General features: G+C 42.7%; 3 protein-coding genes across 4 annotated transcripts in view; 2 read left to right on the top strand and 1 right to left on the bottom strand.

The window, feature by feature from the left end:
- The first annotated feature begins 6,743 nt into the window (after nt 1-6,743).
- slc18a3a (solute carrier family 18 member 3a) lies at nt 6,744-10,746 on the top strand. The gene has a single exon (XM_089012628.1). It carries the CDS (start codon nt 7,274-7,276, stop codon nt 8,810-8,812), a length of 1,539 nt encoding a protein of 512 aa, XP_088868754.1. The 5' UTR covers nt 6,744-7,273; the 3' UTR covers nt 8,813-10,746.
- Nucleotides 10,747-10,907: 161 nt separating this feature from the next.
- Nucleotides 10,908-16,274, top strand: part of chata (choline O-acetyltransferase a) — a 7,488-nt gene continuing 2,121 nt past the window's right edge. The window contains exons 1-10 of one of the 2 annotated variants that reach the window (XM_089011713.1): nt 10,908-11,650; nt 12,307-12,383; nt 12,481-12,672; nt 14,125-14,243; nt 14,431-14,484; nt 14,557-14,737; nt 14,959-15,136; nt 15,211-15,380; nt 15,789-15,889; nt 15,972-16,094. In XM_089011713.1, the coding sequence (XP_088867839.1) occupies nt 11,548-11,650; nt 12,307-12,383; nt 12,481-12,672; nt 14,125-14,243; nt 14,431-14,484; nt 14,557-14,737; nt 14,959-15,136; nt 15,211-15,380; nt 15,789-15,889; nt 15,972-16,094 (1,298 nt within the window). In that variant the 5' untranslated portion in view covers nt 10,908-11,547. Of the gene's footprint in view, nt 11,651-12,243; nt 12,384-12,480; nt 12,673-14,124; nt 14,244-14,430; nt 14,485-14,556; nt 14,738-14,958; nt 15,137-15,210; nt 15,381-15,788; nt 15,890-15,971; nt 16,095-16,274 lie in introns of both variants that reach the window. The other variant, XM_089011712.1, reaches the window with a different exon arrangement.
- Nucleotides 12,532-16,274, bottom strand: part of ogdhl (oxoglutarate dehydrogenase L) — a 27,267-nt gene continuing 23,524 nt past the window's right edge. The window contains exon 23 of the mRNA XM_089011708.1: nt 12,532-12,639. The gene's annotated coding sequence lies outside the window, so the exon portion shown is untranslated. The remainder of the gene's footprint in view (nt 12,640-16,274) is intronic.

The raw sequence follows: 16,274 nt of genomic DNA, 5'->3' as shown, positions 1-16,274 counted from the left end.
ATGTGTCTTTTTTTCAGTCAGGGGCGTTCCTTCAGTGACGTCACGTACGGACTCGTCACCAACTCAAAAACAAGACTTCCTGAATATTCAGTGCGAGTCTTAAAACGTAGAATACAGCTATATGCGGTGGAATCTTTGTAAAATACGCGCAATAGAAGTCATTTGAAGCCATTTTAGAAATTATGGACACAACTTGTTCGGAGACATCGGTTGTCCTTTAAGGGAAATGAATGTCACATAAATGAACAAATAAATACATAAACAAATAAACAAACAAATAAATACATAAACAAACAAATAGATGAATAAAAAATAAAAATATAAATAAATACATACGTACATAGGTACAGCGGGGCCTTGGTTTACGAATGCCTTGCCTTACGAACTTTTCGGTTTATGAACGTTAAATTTATGAAAATTAAACCTTGGATTATGCACTACTTTTCGCGATACACACCCCCCACCACGGCTGGCGGAGTAATCTTCCGCGGAAGAACACCAAAGCACATGACCGAACAGCGCCCCAGCCGGCTTGCCTTTCCACACCCCCCTTCTCTGAGTGCACACGTCGATCCAGAGAGAGAGAGAGAGAGTGAGAGACACACATCGATCGCTCCCAATGAGTTTTTTTACAGATACTTTTGCTTATTTGGAACCGAAAAAGGCAACACAGGCTCGTTTTCAGCCGAAGCAGACACAAAACAAAATTACAGTCGACGAGAAGAAGGAGACCATTGAAAAACACGAACGAGGTGTGCGTTTGTCTGATTTAGCCACTTAGCGGATATGCTAAATCCATTTCAATGTGTATCATTGTGTTCAGCTGATAGAAAAGGCTTGGCATGATGTTACCCTTCGATCCTTGAAAGCAGCATGGAAGAAGTTGTGGCCCGCATGCATCCTTGAGAGGGATTTTGAAGGATTTGATCCTCATGACTCTGTTGTTTTGGACAATATTGTTTCCATTGGACAGACCATGGAACGTGAAGTGGGGGGTTGGGAGATGTCAGGATTCGGTCTAAATCAACGAAAAGTCATTGCAGCCTCGATGGAGGCATTCCAGCTGTGTCTATGATACGGACCGACATCAGACAGCAACAGCTAGTTGTCGGTGGATTGTCGACATCATTTTTGTCGTGTCAGAAGAGGGCGGTTGGTTTGGCCAATTTCTGCCGTCTCTCAGGCCCTCCGCGCTTCAATTTGGTACACTCGACAAATATTGCAGTTTGTGCTAACGCACTATTGTATGTGTGAAACTGGTTACGTAAACCCACACGCATAAAATTGCAAGGTGATAAAAGTGCAGTTTTTGTCGCAGGATGACAAAATACAGCTAGCTTGCTGCCTTCCCGCCTGAGTCAACCACACGTATATATCAGAATCAGAATCAGAATCAGAATACTTTTATTCGTCCCGCAATGGATTGCATGTTTGCATGTAACAATTAAATTTACACATTAGAGAGGTGTGTGTGTGTGGATGAGGGGCATCTGTAATAGTCCATAAAAAAGAGTATTTTTACAGGATTAGTGTTTCCATGTAATCTGGATTAAAGTGGTCCCGGCCGTACGTCACTGCTCTTTAGAAATCACTCTTTTAATTCATTAAACCGCTCACATTGAACACAGCCCACTCGCGCACCAATGTTCACACCACACACTTTACGTGGATGCGTGCACACACGTACACACACACACACACACACACACATACATACACACACACACACACGCACACACACACACACACACACACACACACACACACACACACACACACACACACACACACACACACACACACACACGCACACACATAAACACACACACATTGTGCAACCATTCATGTTCAGCCAAGGTTATTTCCGACGTTGGCATTTGACTGCGCTGGTTTGGGGGATTTCGATATTAATACTTTGGCAAACGTACAAGATTACATGTCCATCTTGAATCTCTTGGGCTTGCTTTCAAATCAGATGAGAGCAACATTTGCCACAAAACTACACATGAAAAAAAATATGAAGTTGATTCTACCGCAACTCAGGATTGGTCAACTCGGTGTGTGCTTGTGTGTGCGTGTGTCTGTGTGTGTGTGTGTGTGTGTGTGTGTGTGTGTGTGTGTGTGTGTGTGTGTGTGTGTGTGTGTGTGTGTGTGTGTGTGTGTGTGTGTGTGTGTGTGTGTGTGTGTGTGTGTGTGTGTGTGTGTGTGTGTGTATGTACGTCAGTGCGATTCCCGGCCAATGCAACGACTGTTTAATATTTATATTATGTTGAGAATACTTTGTTTTTTATTCTCACCCCCCCCCCCCTTTCAAATTCCTGCTGTGGACTGCAAATTTCCCCATTTTGGGACTATTAAAGGATTTCTGATTCTGATTACCCAATCGAACAAAGGTATATGCATACATACAGTGATACCTCATCTTATAAACTTAATTGATTCCCAGAAAGTGTGTAAAGCGAAAAGTTTGTCTGCCAAACATTTATTTCCTATAAGAAACCATCAAAAATTAGAGTAATCATAACATAATTTTCTACTAAATAAGCCTTAAAACTACACAAAATATACCTTATTTTATGTATAATAAATGTGCTATTTTATTGTAATGTACAGTAGAATAAAGTCGTTTTATTTACCTTTGATGGTCATTGATGTAGTTGACTCTTGATGATATCCGAGTGAAGTTGCCGTGCTTTCTCTGCGATAATACCCTCACTCACACGGTCCCCTGCTAGCTGCTTTTAACCTCTTCTATTGCCTGAGACTGTTGCTTAGAACACACGTAGCAATGGTCGATTAGCATACTGGTACTGGGACTGGGACGCTAAGTCACACAAACGCACACCTCGTTCGTGTTTTTCGCTGATCTTCTTCTGTTCAACCGTAATTTTCTTTTGGGGCCTCCTTGGCTCAACACTCGTCTGTAGTTGGGTCTTTTTCGGTCCCATAATAGCAAAAGTACTCCACTTGATAGCAAACCGTGTCTGCACTCAAAGGGGCTGTGGAAAACTAGTCCACCACCCACAGTAGCACTGTTCGACCATGTGGTTTGGTGTTCATTTGCGGAAAACTAGTCCTCCGGCCACCGTGGCGCTCCATGTGGTTTGGTTCGTACGCCGAAAACGAGTTTGTATGCCTAGATTATATTCTCGCGAATGTAATGTTCGTAAGGCGAAAAGTTTGTGTGCTAAAGCTGTACTTATTAAAATGGCCATAAGATGGCACCAAAGCCCTACCTTCCAGAGCACAACAGGGTGTTGTCTGTCTTATTTAAATTCGACCCCTCATGTCAACATTGTTCCACGGCAGCAAGATACCACATAATGGTGCCAATGCACTACTTTTCTATGACACATGGCTCTGGGCGTTCTCATAGAAGCCCCTTGCCTTCACGGCAATGCAATTCCTTGCCGCTAAAGAGCACCCACATGGCGCCAAATATTGATTTTTATGTCAGACAGAACTCTTCCCCATGTAATAAAGTCTCTTCCCCTTACATCTACATATTTAATTGACACCATGACTTCTCAAAGCGACAACACAATACTACATTTAGATTAGACAAGGCTATGGCCGTTCTGATACAAGCTCATCCCCTCACTTAAAACTTTATTTCCTGACACCATGGTGCAACACAGTGGTGCCAAAGAATTTATTATCTATGAGACGGGGCTTGGCTCGTATTAACTTCAACATACTACTGATTTTTGATGGCATCAGGATTTGCTTTGTCTTATAAAGAAGTACAGATACATGTGAGGAACAAGATTAAAAGAGATAATTATTTGAGGAGTGCATTTACTTATGTAATGTGATTCTAAATGTAGATGTATTACTTCTAAAATGTATTTGTGTAGGGGGGGCTTAAGTCTTCTACTTCGAGAATGCTCGCCAAGGGAAATAAATGTGATTATCGATGCTGACTGACGTAAAAAGTCGGCTAAAAATAAAACGACAAAATTTTGATCCCCTTATTCTGGATCGGATTCATTGGCTGGATTTAACGTGTCCTACGTCACATAAAGACCCGAGAGGAAAGGACAACACAACAGGCCACATTCATGTTGTATGAAAGGCGGTCAGGGCAAAGCAGTCAAACAGCTTAAAAACTCATGTGTCTTACGTAAAAGAGACTTATTTGTGCGTGTCTTCACATCATGTAAAAATATATTAGTGAAGCAAAAATAAAGCCATAATCAACTCATGGGAAACACCAAACGCATTTTCACAACTATGCAGAAAGTGTGAAAAATGTCAATTGAAGTTCACTCCCAAAGGTGATGTTTCAATGTGAACATTAGATTAAACCCACTGGATGAGCTGAACCTAAGGCAAAGCATGCAAAAATATAAGGACACGCTTTACCAGAACTTCTGAGCTTGATGTGGGGCATTCCCAGTTTTTAACAAAGTAATTCTCATGACATAAGCAACTATCACAAAGGAAATAATACATCAGATCTAAAGCTAGCCAACATTGACATAGAAAGCTAATGAGAACTAGCTATGGTTAATCAGGGGCTCTTTAACTGGCCTGTGTAAGCTGAACTGATTCCATTTAAAAGAATATGGATGGAGAACAATACAAAATAAATAAGTCACCTGGACATACATTTTAAATAGCAAGGCCACCTGATGTTGAGTTACATATATCAAATATGCTTTTATACTGTATTTTTTATACTTTTCACTTGAGACAGTTTTACACAACTTTTTTTGTGTGCAGTTGTACGTTTCGGTCTTTTCTTTTTCAGACATGTTGTTTTTTTTACGTACAATACTTTGTTTTATCTTTTTGATCCCCTTTCAATTTTTTTCTGCTATAGATTTCAAATTCCCCATTGTGGGACTATTTAAGGCTTTCTGATTCTGATTATTGGAAGTGATTCTCGTGAAATAAAAGTATTAGACACAAATACAGGATTACGATAGGCGGTTTTTGGAAAGAAAACAGTAAGAGTGCCAAGAAAAAGGCTATATAAGGGAAAATGACTTCAATCTTCATTAACGACCAAATTATCCCATTGTTCATGTAAAGCACAAAAATCCCCAACATAATCCGAACAATATAAGATTTTAAATATTAAAATGTTGCTGTCAAAAATATGTTTAGATAGAATATAGTGGTCGGGCCGGTAGTTGAGTGTGGATGCATCTTTTCGTGAGGAATAAGGTAGGTGTTTTCCTTTTGTGTCCATTAGACGTCAGTGTTTTCCCTCCACACACACTTTTCTCCGAAAGCCGAACTGAAACGCACCAAAGACTTCACAAATGTACATTTCATTTTCCTTTAGTGTTGAAAACATCTTCAAATTTACCAGGAAAAACTAATCATTATTAAAATGTTTGTTAAAATTGTGAGGGAAGAGGATGCACAAAACCGGGATAGATGGAGGACATTGATTCGCCGTGGACAAGATTAAAATGTTTGTTAAAATATATGTATTCATTTTTATTTCGACGTTGTTCTGCTCGTTCTTCTTTGTCTGTGGCATTGATTGATGAACAAACTCGCAGCACAGTAGTTTTAAATCACTGTTCAATGAAAATGGCTTAAATTTCACTGAATTAATCAGAAAGTGAAATCGATACTAACATCAAATAATGTATATTTAGTTTTTTTTTATCCCTGGCCGCGATAGAAAGAACAATCGAAAAAAAATATTTAAAAGTTCAACAGTAATGTTGGACTCGCACAGGGGTGGCGCTGTGTGCAATGTTTAATATTGGCCAGCAGAGGGCGTCCTTTTCCCATTTATCTGTCTGAATGGTGCTCACTACAGGACGCCTTATTGAATATAGCCAGACATAAAACATTTGAACATCAAAAATTACGTTTGACGAATACTGTTGTTTTCTATAGTTTTCATCTTCAAAAATAGAATTTGGGATACGCTGCATTGAATGACATTCTCATACGTACATTGCTTATGCGCCAAGGCACCTCTAGATGGCACGACAATACCCAAAATAATTAACCGTCATAGTAAATGTATTAGTTTGGTGGCTATCAGAAGCAATACTATTCAGTATCATACTTAAAATGTCATCACATGAAATGTTATCGGTCAACACCATTATAGTAGTTATAATTTCTTCAATGATAAATTCACCAATGAGTGGTCAGTTTTTTGTGGTCGAAAATGTGAAAACCGTATAAATTAATATCACATATAATTACGCGCGTTTTCAGCTGAATTTCATTTCTGACAGAACACAAAGTTGTCTCAATTTCGTTTCTATTTCTGTCACTGTGGTCTTAAAGCTTTACGTGTCTCACTGTGCGACTTTAGATTTTATCGATTGTAGAAATTGTTGGTGGTCAGGTAGGAGCTGGACTATCCTTTATATATATATATATATATATATATATATCTTTTAAAATTGGTCATGCTTTTCCAACAAAATAAAAAAGAACAACTAAATCTACAGAGACACGAAGAAGAAACGTTTAGTTTGCTTTAGTAGTGGGAGACCCAAAAATAATAATAATAACAAATATACGCCTGTTCTAAATCAAGGGTCTTGAATTGGAAACCTGCGTTTCATAGCAACCAATCACTCTCTAAAATATAATAATAACAATAATAACAATAATAATAATAATAATAATAATACAACTACTACTACTACTACTACTACTACTACTACTACTACTACTACTACTACTAATAATAATAATAATAATAATAATAATAATAATAATAATAATAATAATAATAATAATAATAAAACAGTTTGACAAATACGTGGAGGGAATTCAGTACATCCGGGTCATATTTAGCAACCATTGTTAATAATTGTCGATCAAGCACCAAGAAAAACCTCGACGAGGCTCGAAAGAAACACATTTGGGTCCAAAATGGAACAAAGGGAAAGCACCTTTATCAAGTTTGTTTTTTATTTTGCATTTTTCTAACGTGGTTGCGCAAGGGGAGCGACGCGCGTGCGTGTTTAATTGGCATAAAAGAATCGTGCGTCACCGACTTTTTCTTCTCAAGATGGGAGGGGGAGCCAAGTGGAGCCTTCGCCCGCGGGAGTCACCAAGCTTCGCATTGTGCATCTAAAAAGGCAACCAGCTCGCTGTGAAGCGAAGACAGCAAACCAGTGAGTGACAAGGAGAGAAAATCTGCAGGGTGGCGAACGAGGAGGAGGATGGATAAGACGGGTGGATACAGAAGAAGTTGAAACGGTGACGCAAAAAAAAAAAAAGATACGTGTAAGTAAAGAGTTGCGATTGTCCGTTGACCGCGCGCTTGAAAAGTATCCCAAAAATGGAGCCAGAGGCAAATACAGGACAGGCTTCCAAATTGGCGCAAGCGGCCGCCTCCAAACTGTCCCAGATGGGGGACAGAACTAAGCAGCTGAGCAGCGCCATGCAAGAGCCGACTCGGCAGAACCGCATCATCCTGGTCATCGTGTGCGTGGTTCTGCTTCTGGACAACATGCTGTACATGGTCATCGTGCCCATTATCCCGGACTACCTGCAGGGGATGCAGGAGGCGGCCGAGCGCGCCGAGTCCGGAAACGCCACGCAGCGTCGCCCCCCGGGCGGGGACAACTTTGACGTGCAGATCGGCGTGCTGTTCGCCTCCAAAGCCATCGTGCAGCTGCTGGTCAACCCCCTGAGCGGCACCTTCATCGACCGTGTGGGCTACGACATCCCGCTAGTGATCGGCCTGGGCATCATGTTCCTGTCCACGTTGATGTTCGCCTTGGCGGAGAACTACGCCGCCTTGTTCGTGGCGCGCAGCATGCAGGGCATTGGCTCGGCGTTCGCAGACACGTCGGGCATCGCGCTCATCGCCGACCGCTACAGCGAGGAGACGGAGCGCAGCCGCGCTCTGGGCGTCGCGCTGGCCTTCATCTCCTTCGGGAGCCTGGTGGCGCCCCCCTTCGGCGGGGTCCTGTACCAGTTCGCCGGCAAGCGGGTGCCCTTCCTCATCCTGGCCGCCGTGTGCCTGGCGGACGGCGTCATGTGCCTGGCCGTGCTCAAGCCCTTCTCCAACCGGGAGCGGGGCAACATGCCGGTGGGCACCCCCATCCACCGGCTGATGGCGGACCCCTACATCGCGGTGGTGGCCGGGGCGCTGACCATTTGCAACATCCCGCTGGCCTTCCTGGAGCCGACCATCGCCACGTGGATGGAGGAGAACATGCACTCCACCCAGTGGGAGATCGGCATGACCTGGTTCCCCGCCTTCTTCCCCCACGTGCTGGGGGTCTTCCTGACAGTCAAGCTGGCCGCCAAGTACCCGCACCTGCAGTGGTTCTACGGCGCCATCGGCATGGCCTTCATCGGGGCCAGTTCCTGCACGGTGCCGGCCTGCAAAAACTTTGGCGAGCTGATGATTCCGCTGTGCGGGATCTGCTTCGGCATCGCCTTCGTCGACACGGCGCTGCTGCCCACGCTGGGCTTCCTGGTGGACGTGCGGCACGTGTCTGTGTACGGCAGCGTCTACGCCATCGCCGACATCTCCTACTGCGTGGCCTACGCCACGGGGCCCGTGGTCGCCGGCAAGATCGTGCACGACCTGGGCTTCGTGCAGCTCAACTTGGGCATGGGCCTGGCCAACGTGCTGTACGCGCCCGCCCTGCTGCTCTTGAAGAACGTGGCGCACATGAGGCCCTCCTACTCGGAGAGGAACATGCTGCTGGAGGACGGCGCCGCGGGGCTCTACGCCTCCATCAAGATGGAGCAGCAGGAGAAGAAGAGGAAAGGCCTGTGCACCACCTTGGAGGAGAACGGCATCGAGACCTTCGTGTCACGCTCCTTCTCCGAGGAGGAGTCCTCGGGTGGGGAGTGCGCGTGACCGGAACCTGACCTTCGCTGTTCACAAAAGAAGACTACCCAGGATGAGACCTTCGGCAGACAACTGCAAGCTAGTAAAATAGCCATTTCGGGGAACGGCTCACTTATTCGGTTCTTCAACTGTTTATTATAGGCCATTGGTGTCCAAGTCAAGGCCCGGGGGCCAAATCTGGCCCGCCTCATCATTTTATTCAGCCCACAATAGCAAATCAATCTGTCGAAATTCCATGATGATCGCTAAAGTCCCAACCAACATTTTAAATTGTCCAAGTAAACCACAATAACAGTCATTATTTTTTACTTTTAATTTGGAAACTAGTTATTAATTTGTTGTGCGCACTATATGTAATATTGTGGAGGGGACTAAAAATTCTAATTGCTTCCCCAAACTCATAATGGTCCCCGAGAGGAAACCCTAACTACAAATTGGCCCGCAGCAAAAAAATGACTTTGACACCCTTGCTTTAAGTATTTACAAATTAGCATTTAATTTTCGAAACTCACTGTTATCGTTTTTCTGCTCAGCCGAAAGCCCTGCCTAATATTTAACGATTGCCTCTTGGTGGGAAGAAACAGTATCAATGAATTCGCTTCTTATCCAAGAAACTTCGTCAGCAGTTTGTTTGTCCGAGAAACTTCGTCAACAACACCCCTCTCAAAAGGTCAATTATTCCATTATATGGCACAAGATGGCCACAAATGTCGAAATGAAGTTCCTCAACTCACTTCAATGGAGGGTTCCTTGGGGCCAATATTGTTTCTTCCCACCCAGAGGCAATCGTTAAATATTAGGCAGGGCTTTCGGCTGAGCGGAAAAACGATAACAGTGAGTTTAAGAAGCGAAACGTCCGACACCTACAAATTAGTACAGATGACGGCTGAAGAAACCTTCTCATCGATGGACCACTCCTGTACGACTGAGAGCTTACACAGACGTTTTGAGAGGGGTGATTTCCATTATTCATAGCAGGGCTTGTCAAAAGTGGGCTTTCTCCGTAACACCCGCTAAACAACCCACGATCAACGTAACTCCTTCCATGCAAGAATGTTATCGCAGTTCAGATTCTACCCTTCAAAGGATTTTCTTCAAATCAATTACTACTTTCCTATTTGCCAGGGATTTTAGCACGTTAATGAAAGAGCCATTTTACATTGAACAGCTACAGATAGGAAAAAACAGATTTAAAAAACAAACATAAATACGGACTTGATTCACTTTACTTACTGCATTTTCCGGTGTATAAGGTGCACCGGACCATAAGGCAAACCTTCAATGAATGAAAAACGTTTTCCAAACATATAAATATATATGTTTTCCATATAGAAGGCAGACCACGTTATAAGGTGCTATATTAGAGGCTGGGGTTACGCACCACTTCTACAGGAGAAGAAGGAGTCTGCGGCTGCTGACATTATTTGCGAGACCTGTTGCGGCTCAATATTACTTCACATATAAGGCACAGGGTCATCTTTTGAAGAATATCAAGGATATTGGGTGCCCCTTATACACCGGAAAATACGGTAGTTTGAAATTGAAGTGCCAAATGTACAAGTGTGTCCTTCCAGCTTCAGCTTTTCGAAGTAGAAGATAGCTTTGGAGTGGCCTTTAAAAATGTGAGTCGAAATTTACAATTCAGGGATTTATTGGTGTCAATCATTTGAAGACATGTGTGTGATGTATATTTTCAGTTGCGCCGCCGTGAACTTGATAATTATGCAAAATAATGTACTTGTGCGTCCCTGAATGTTTATTTTTGGCATCTTGTTTTTGTTTGTTTTAAATATGATCACGGAATGCAAAGCCTCAAGGTAGGATCTGCTCCTGTACATACGTGTATATTGTTGTACAGACATTCAATGGCTATCCTGTGAATTGCTTTGTTCTCATTAAAAAAATTGTTTCCAAATTTTAGAGTCACGTGTATTATTTTCAATTTAACTCCTCCCCATCCCTATAAAAAAGAATCACAAAAAGTAGATATTGCCATTGTCAGGCGCATATATATATATATATATATATATATATATATATATATATATATATATATATATATATATATATATAAGATAGATAGATAGATAGATAGATAGATAGATAGATAGATAGATAGATAGATAGATAGATAGATAGATAGATAGATAGATAGATAGATAGATAGATAGATAGATAGATAGATAGATAGATAGATGTTTGTTGATTTAGGGAGTTAACTTATGTGGTCGTCAGTTTTGAGACTGAAACCCCCCCAAAAAGAAATTCTTGAAACATATTTCATCCAAACTCAGCGTTTTCATTTCAAAGTGGTCTACATTTGTTTTTCAGCGCTCTATATATTCAACCCTCTTCATAGTTTCCTAAATTAGCATTTATCCGGGGAAATGTAAAATTGAAAACGGAGCCTAGATGCACACCAACTGGTTAGAAAGCGACAGAATGTCGGAAATAACGTAGCAAATGAGATTGATGATCTTTAAAAAATGACAAATAAAAAAATTGCAAAGACCGAATGAGTCCGCACACGGACAATTCGGCATGTATGATGTGGTGACGCTGGAGTGAACGAGTGACGCGGGGAAATAAAAGTTGCGGGCAAATCGCCGGACCTCAGGGAGGAGCCTTGGCACCAGTAGCCAACACACACACACACACCTGCCCCCCAGCCCCCCCACCATCTCTGCGGAGCCACAGCGAGGGACTTAATAGTTGAGCTTCTTGGACGTGTCTTTAAATGAAGGATGCTCCTGAAAAAAAAAAATATATATATACTTGAAGAGAAAGAAAATTCCAACCTCTCATTGAAGCCTGAGTACGAGGAAGCGGCTTTTTCTCTTCTCACAGGTAAGACAATTATCCATTCAAATATTAAAGTGTTTTGGATTATGGTTGACGGCTGAGATTGAGATTTCCTAGGCTCCCATTGATCATGAACCATCACGTTTCTGATTTGGGATAAACAGGTGTCAGTCATTTGTCACAGCAAAACAACGACAACTCGGATTGGATTTGACACACGCACACACACACAGAAGATAAAAAGACAAACAAGACTATATTTTTTGAGGTGTTTTTTTTTTAAATAGGAGACTAAGAGTATATTTAAAAATATATCCACCCTAAACAAAGACAATACATCTTTTAGCATTCAAATACAAATTTATTATAATATATTCTTATTTTTATGAATAGCACTAGACTATGCAGCTGTGATTTATTTGTGTTTATGCTTATTTTGAAAGGCTTTCAACTCTTATTAATGAATTAGTGTTACGTATATAGTATTTTTATATTGCACAATTTCCCATTTCTACGTGTTTTATGTATCTTCTTAATGAACAAAAGAAAATTCATTGTGTTATTTTGTTGCTTTTGTTTGTATTTTGCATCGTTGTTGTTATGTAATAATATGTTCTAAAAAATGTCTCTCATAAAAGTATGTACAATATCTGCATCGATTATGCTGAGTGTCAACTGGAAACCCCCTCCCCCATGTAAAGGGAATCGATTGCCCTGGTGCACCGGCAACATGTCGCTTCTCAAACAAGAGCCATCCAAAGATTCCAGAGCCACTGATGTGAATATGATATTTTAGCTTTTTTTCACTTATGAAATGATATGAAATTATCATTTGGTGATTAAAACGTCCCTCTAACACTATTTCTCCTATTCAGAGTTTGCCCAAACTGCCGCTGCCGGCATTAAAAGACACTTTGGGCACGTACCTGAGATACGTGAAACACCTGCTCACCGAGGAGTCCTTCCAAAAAACTCAGGAGGCTGTGCAGCATTTTGGTGCCCCTGGAGGCCTGGGGGAGATACTGCAATGCAAGCTGGTGGAGAGGAGAGAGAAAAAGGACAACTGGGTAAATAGATTGCATGTATTACACGCATTATCCAGAGCATGTAATCGTGCGTCGACCAAAGGGAGGTTGGTGCCATGCAAAGCGCTCCCAGGAGATAAATAGTTTATCCCCACCCCCACATACACTACATGATTCAGTTACATGACATCGCTGTCATTACTCAGGAATATTCTTGAAATGTGTGTATTGGAAGAATATAATGTTATATTTTGACTATGTTGGATCCAGAGTTTCACATGTCATCATATTTTATTTACTTAACTGCAAAGTGTTCGGGCCTTTGATTTGTGCTCGGAGCAAATTCATCTTATCAAAGAATTGCCGAGTTAAAGGGACAATTTGGGTAATTTTCATATGAACTCATTCACTGCCATTTCTGTATGTATTTCATTGTCTGTATTTCATGTATTTGGGAATTGAAAATATGACATGGAGCGCGATTCTCAAATTTGTTCAGGTTTTGATTTTTCTTGCGGGTGGGTGCCGATAAAGCGATGGTCAAACGTCTGGAAATGTTTTTTCCTTTCCACAAGAGGGTAGCATTTTCTGCATTGAATGTTTATGTAGTCCTAAAACTCAATATTTTGTGGGTCCTGGAATTTGAGTGAAAATGACAAAACTGGTGTGGACACATTTTTGTCTGGTAGTGAACAAGTTAAGAATGAAATTGTCATTCTATTTGTTTGACCACTAAATCTGTAAGAAACTGGTCGCATTCATTTCAACTGCCGTATTTTCTGCATAATAAGGCGCACATAAAAGAGTGCCATTTTATCAAAAGCTGTCAGTGCATTTGATGCGCCTTGCATTTGGCTCAATATATTTTTTTAATGGACATAGTATTTTAAATGTTCTTTGTTTGTAACAAGTGCAGCGGTTGTGAAAAGTTGATACAAATAAAACTGTATTTTATTGTATTGTATTCGGTTAGGGCGGCCCGGTCGTCGAGTGGCTAGCACATGGCTTCACAGTGCCTGAGGTCGTCGGTTCGTGTCCATTTCCGGCCTTCCTGTGTGGAGTTTGCATGTTGTCCCCGGACCTGCGTGGATTTTCCCCGGGTCCTCCGGTTTCCTCCCACACTCCAAAAACATGCATGGCAGGCGGATTGATCACTCCAAATTGTCCCTAGGTGTGAGTGTGAGAGTGACTGTTGTATGTCTTTGTGTGCCCTGCGATTGGCTGGCAACCAATTCAGGGTGTCCTCGTGCCCGAAGACAGCTGAGATAGGCTCCAGCACCCCCTGCCACCCTAATGAGGAATAAGCGGTACGGATTTCACTTCATTTAGTGACATCCATTATTGTACCCCTATAATGCAGTGCATCCTTGATATGAAAACAGTTTTAATATAGGCCATTCATTGACAGTGGCCTTATACTACGACACACCTTTTCATACGGAAAATACGGTAATGATTTGGGTGACAATGACAGTGAAAATTTCACTTGCACAGGTGTACGACTACTGGCTGAATGACATGTACCTCAACAACAGACTGGCATTGCCGGTCAACTCCAGCCCCGCCATGGTATTTCCACAGCAGAACTTCAAAGCGCCGATCGATTCTCTGAGGTGTGCGTGAACAGAGCAAAGGATCGTTGATTTGGGACTCGGATCGGAGATGTCCACTTCTTTGACACCAATTTTTTCTAGTTTGTGAATTGAAATTTTGAACAAGCACATTTTTATGCACTACGTCTCCACATTGTCATCGAAAAAGATCTTACCACGGTGTGTTGTTTCTTCTTCTTTGCTGTAGGTTTGCTGCCAACTTGATCTCTGGAATTCTAGAGTACAAAGGTTTGCTCGATGCGTAAGTAAAAGAAGATTTCAGTTCACGAAAAGTCAATGTAAGCTGGGCAAACTTGTGAAAGGTTGTGCGCAGACGTACGTTACCTATGGACTACGCCCGAGGTCAACTTGCGGGAACCGCCCTTTGTATGGAGCAGTACTATCGGATCTTCAGCGCCTACCGTCAGCCGGGCCATGAGAGAGACACGCTCGTGGTGGAAAACAGTTGTCAGATGCCGGGATCGGAACATATCATTGTGGCTTGTAAGAACCAGGTTAGATGGAAAACCTTCAAGAGTTGCGCCATATTCAATGTTACCGCTAAATTTTCAGGCTCCTACTGGAAAACGCAAGATGTCAGGAAAAACCTACTAAAATATCTTGAGTCGGGATTAATCGGGGGGATTTGAGCCCTCAAGGCCAGAACAAATTTTAGTCGAAATATCCACAACAGTAACTACTACTGGATTGTGACGCGAGGTGAACTTGTGCTCAGTTTTTTGTCCTGGATGTGCTGATCAATTCCCGTCGTCTCAACGAGCAAGATCTCCTGACTCAGCTGAAGAAGATCGTGAAAATGGCTCACGATGAAAACGAGCGACAGCCGGCGATTGGTCTTCTTACCTCCAACGGACGAACGGAGTGGGCGGAGGCTCGTGGCGAACTCATCAAAGGTACCAAACAAATTTTCACTGGAGGTAAGGTCGCCTGCGTCATTTACAATCATGACATTGTCGTTCTCCCACAGAGTCGACCAATAGGGACTCTTTGGAACTGCTGGAGCGCTGCCTTTGTTTGGTCTGTCTGGATGATGGTGGCAAAGCCGAGCGGAACGATTCCGCTATGGCATCGTTGATGCTACACGGAGGAGGAGCAGAGGCGAATGGGGGCAACCGGTGGTACGATAAGAGCATGCAGGTTCGTTCTGGTCATCGGCTGTCAGGTGTACTATCTCTGTATGGTGGGAATGGATTGTGTCTGATGACAGGAAGAAAGACCGCAAGAACAGCGCCAAAAGCACACAGAAACCTTTTAACTAGTCCCTAAGAGAGCTATTTCAAATGTTCCCTTTGACTTGGAATGAAAGCTGGGGGACCAAGGTGGGTAGCTGTCATGTTCTCGGCTTGTCTCAATTTTGATCTGGACAAGGCTTCGACACCGAAAAGTCCAAGACCTTTCGCTGAGATCTGGTCTCTGACACGTCTTGGACTCGGATTGTACGATTCTGAGCACAGCACTACTATGGACAGCTCGCCCGTGTCTCCATTCTTTGGTCCGCAAGTCCCGATGGATGTTGTCGCTCTGAAAACTGTGTCATTGTGCCAGTTTGTCGTAGGGGCCGACGGCTGCTGCGGAGTTGTGTGCGAGCATTCGGCGTTCGAAGGCATCGTTCTGGTGCAGTGCACGGAGTACCTTCTCAAGAACATGTAAGAATTCAACTCTAAAATTCAAGCAATTTTAGAGAGCCAGACTTGGGTGTTCTGACTGATGGATGGCGACATTGTGGAGCTGCTACCCTAAGCCGGTCCCAGCTGGAAGTGCAAGTGAGCTGCCGTCCCCGGGACGACTGCGCTGGAAATGTAGCACAGTGGTGGATAAACTACTCGCCTCATCAGCAGATAGACTCCACAGGTTTGGCTTGATGCTTTACTGAATTTCCGCGAATGTGCTACAGCCAGTGACTGACAGACCAGTGTGGAGAAAAACAAACGATGACCTATGATGTTCCATATTTTGGCTGATTATATGATTTTCTTTTCTTTGATTCATTTCCATTTTCTCATGTTTTGTCTTTGCTCGTTAGGTTTTTGT

Source organism: Hippocampus bargibanti, linkage group LG13 (assembly GCF_051943395.1).
Source record: "Hippocampus bargibanti isolate YZ-2025 linkage group LG13, ASM5194339v1, whole genome shotgun sequence".
Classification (NCBI taxonomy): Eukaryota; Metazoa; Chordata; class Actinopteri; order Syngnathiformes; family Syngnathidae; genus Hippocampus; species Hippocampus bargibanti.
The sequence above is the reverse complement of the archived record's forward strand: the minus strand, read 5'-3'. Positions and strand labels throughout refer to the sequence as shown.

Excerpts from the sequence above, each read along its gene's own strand:
- slc18a3a (XM_089012628.1), top strand. The coding sequence starts at position 7,274 with ATGGAGCCAGAGGCAAATACAGGACAGGCTTCCAAATTGGCGCAAGCG.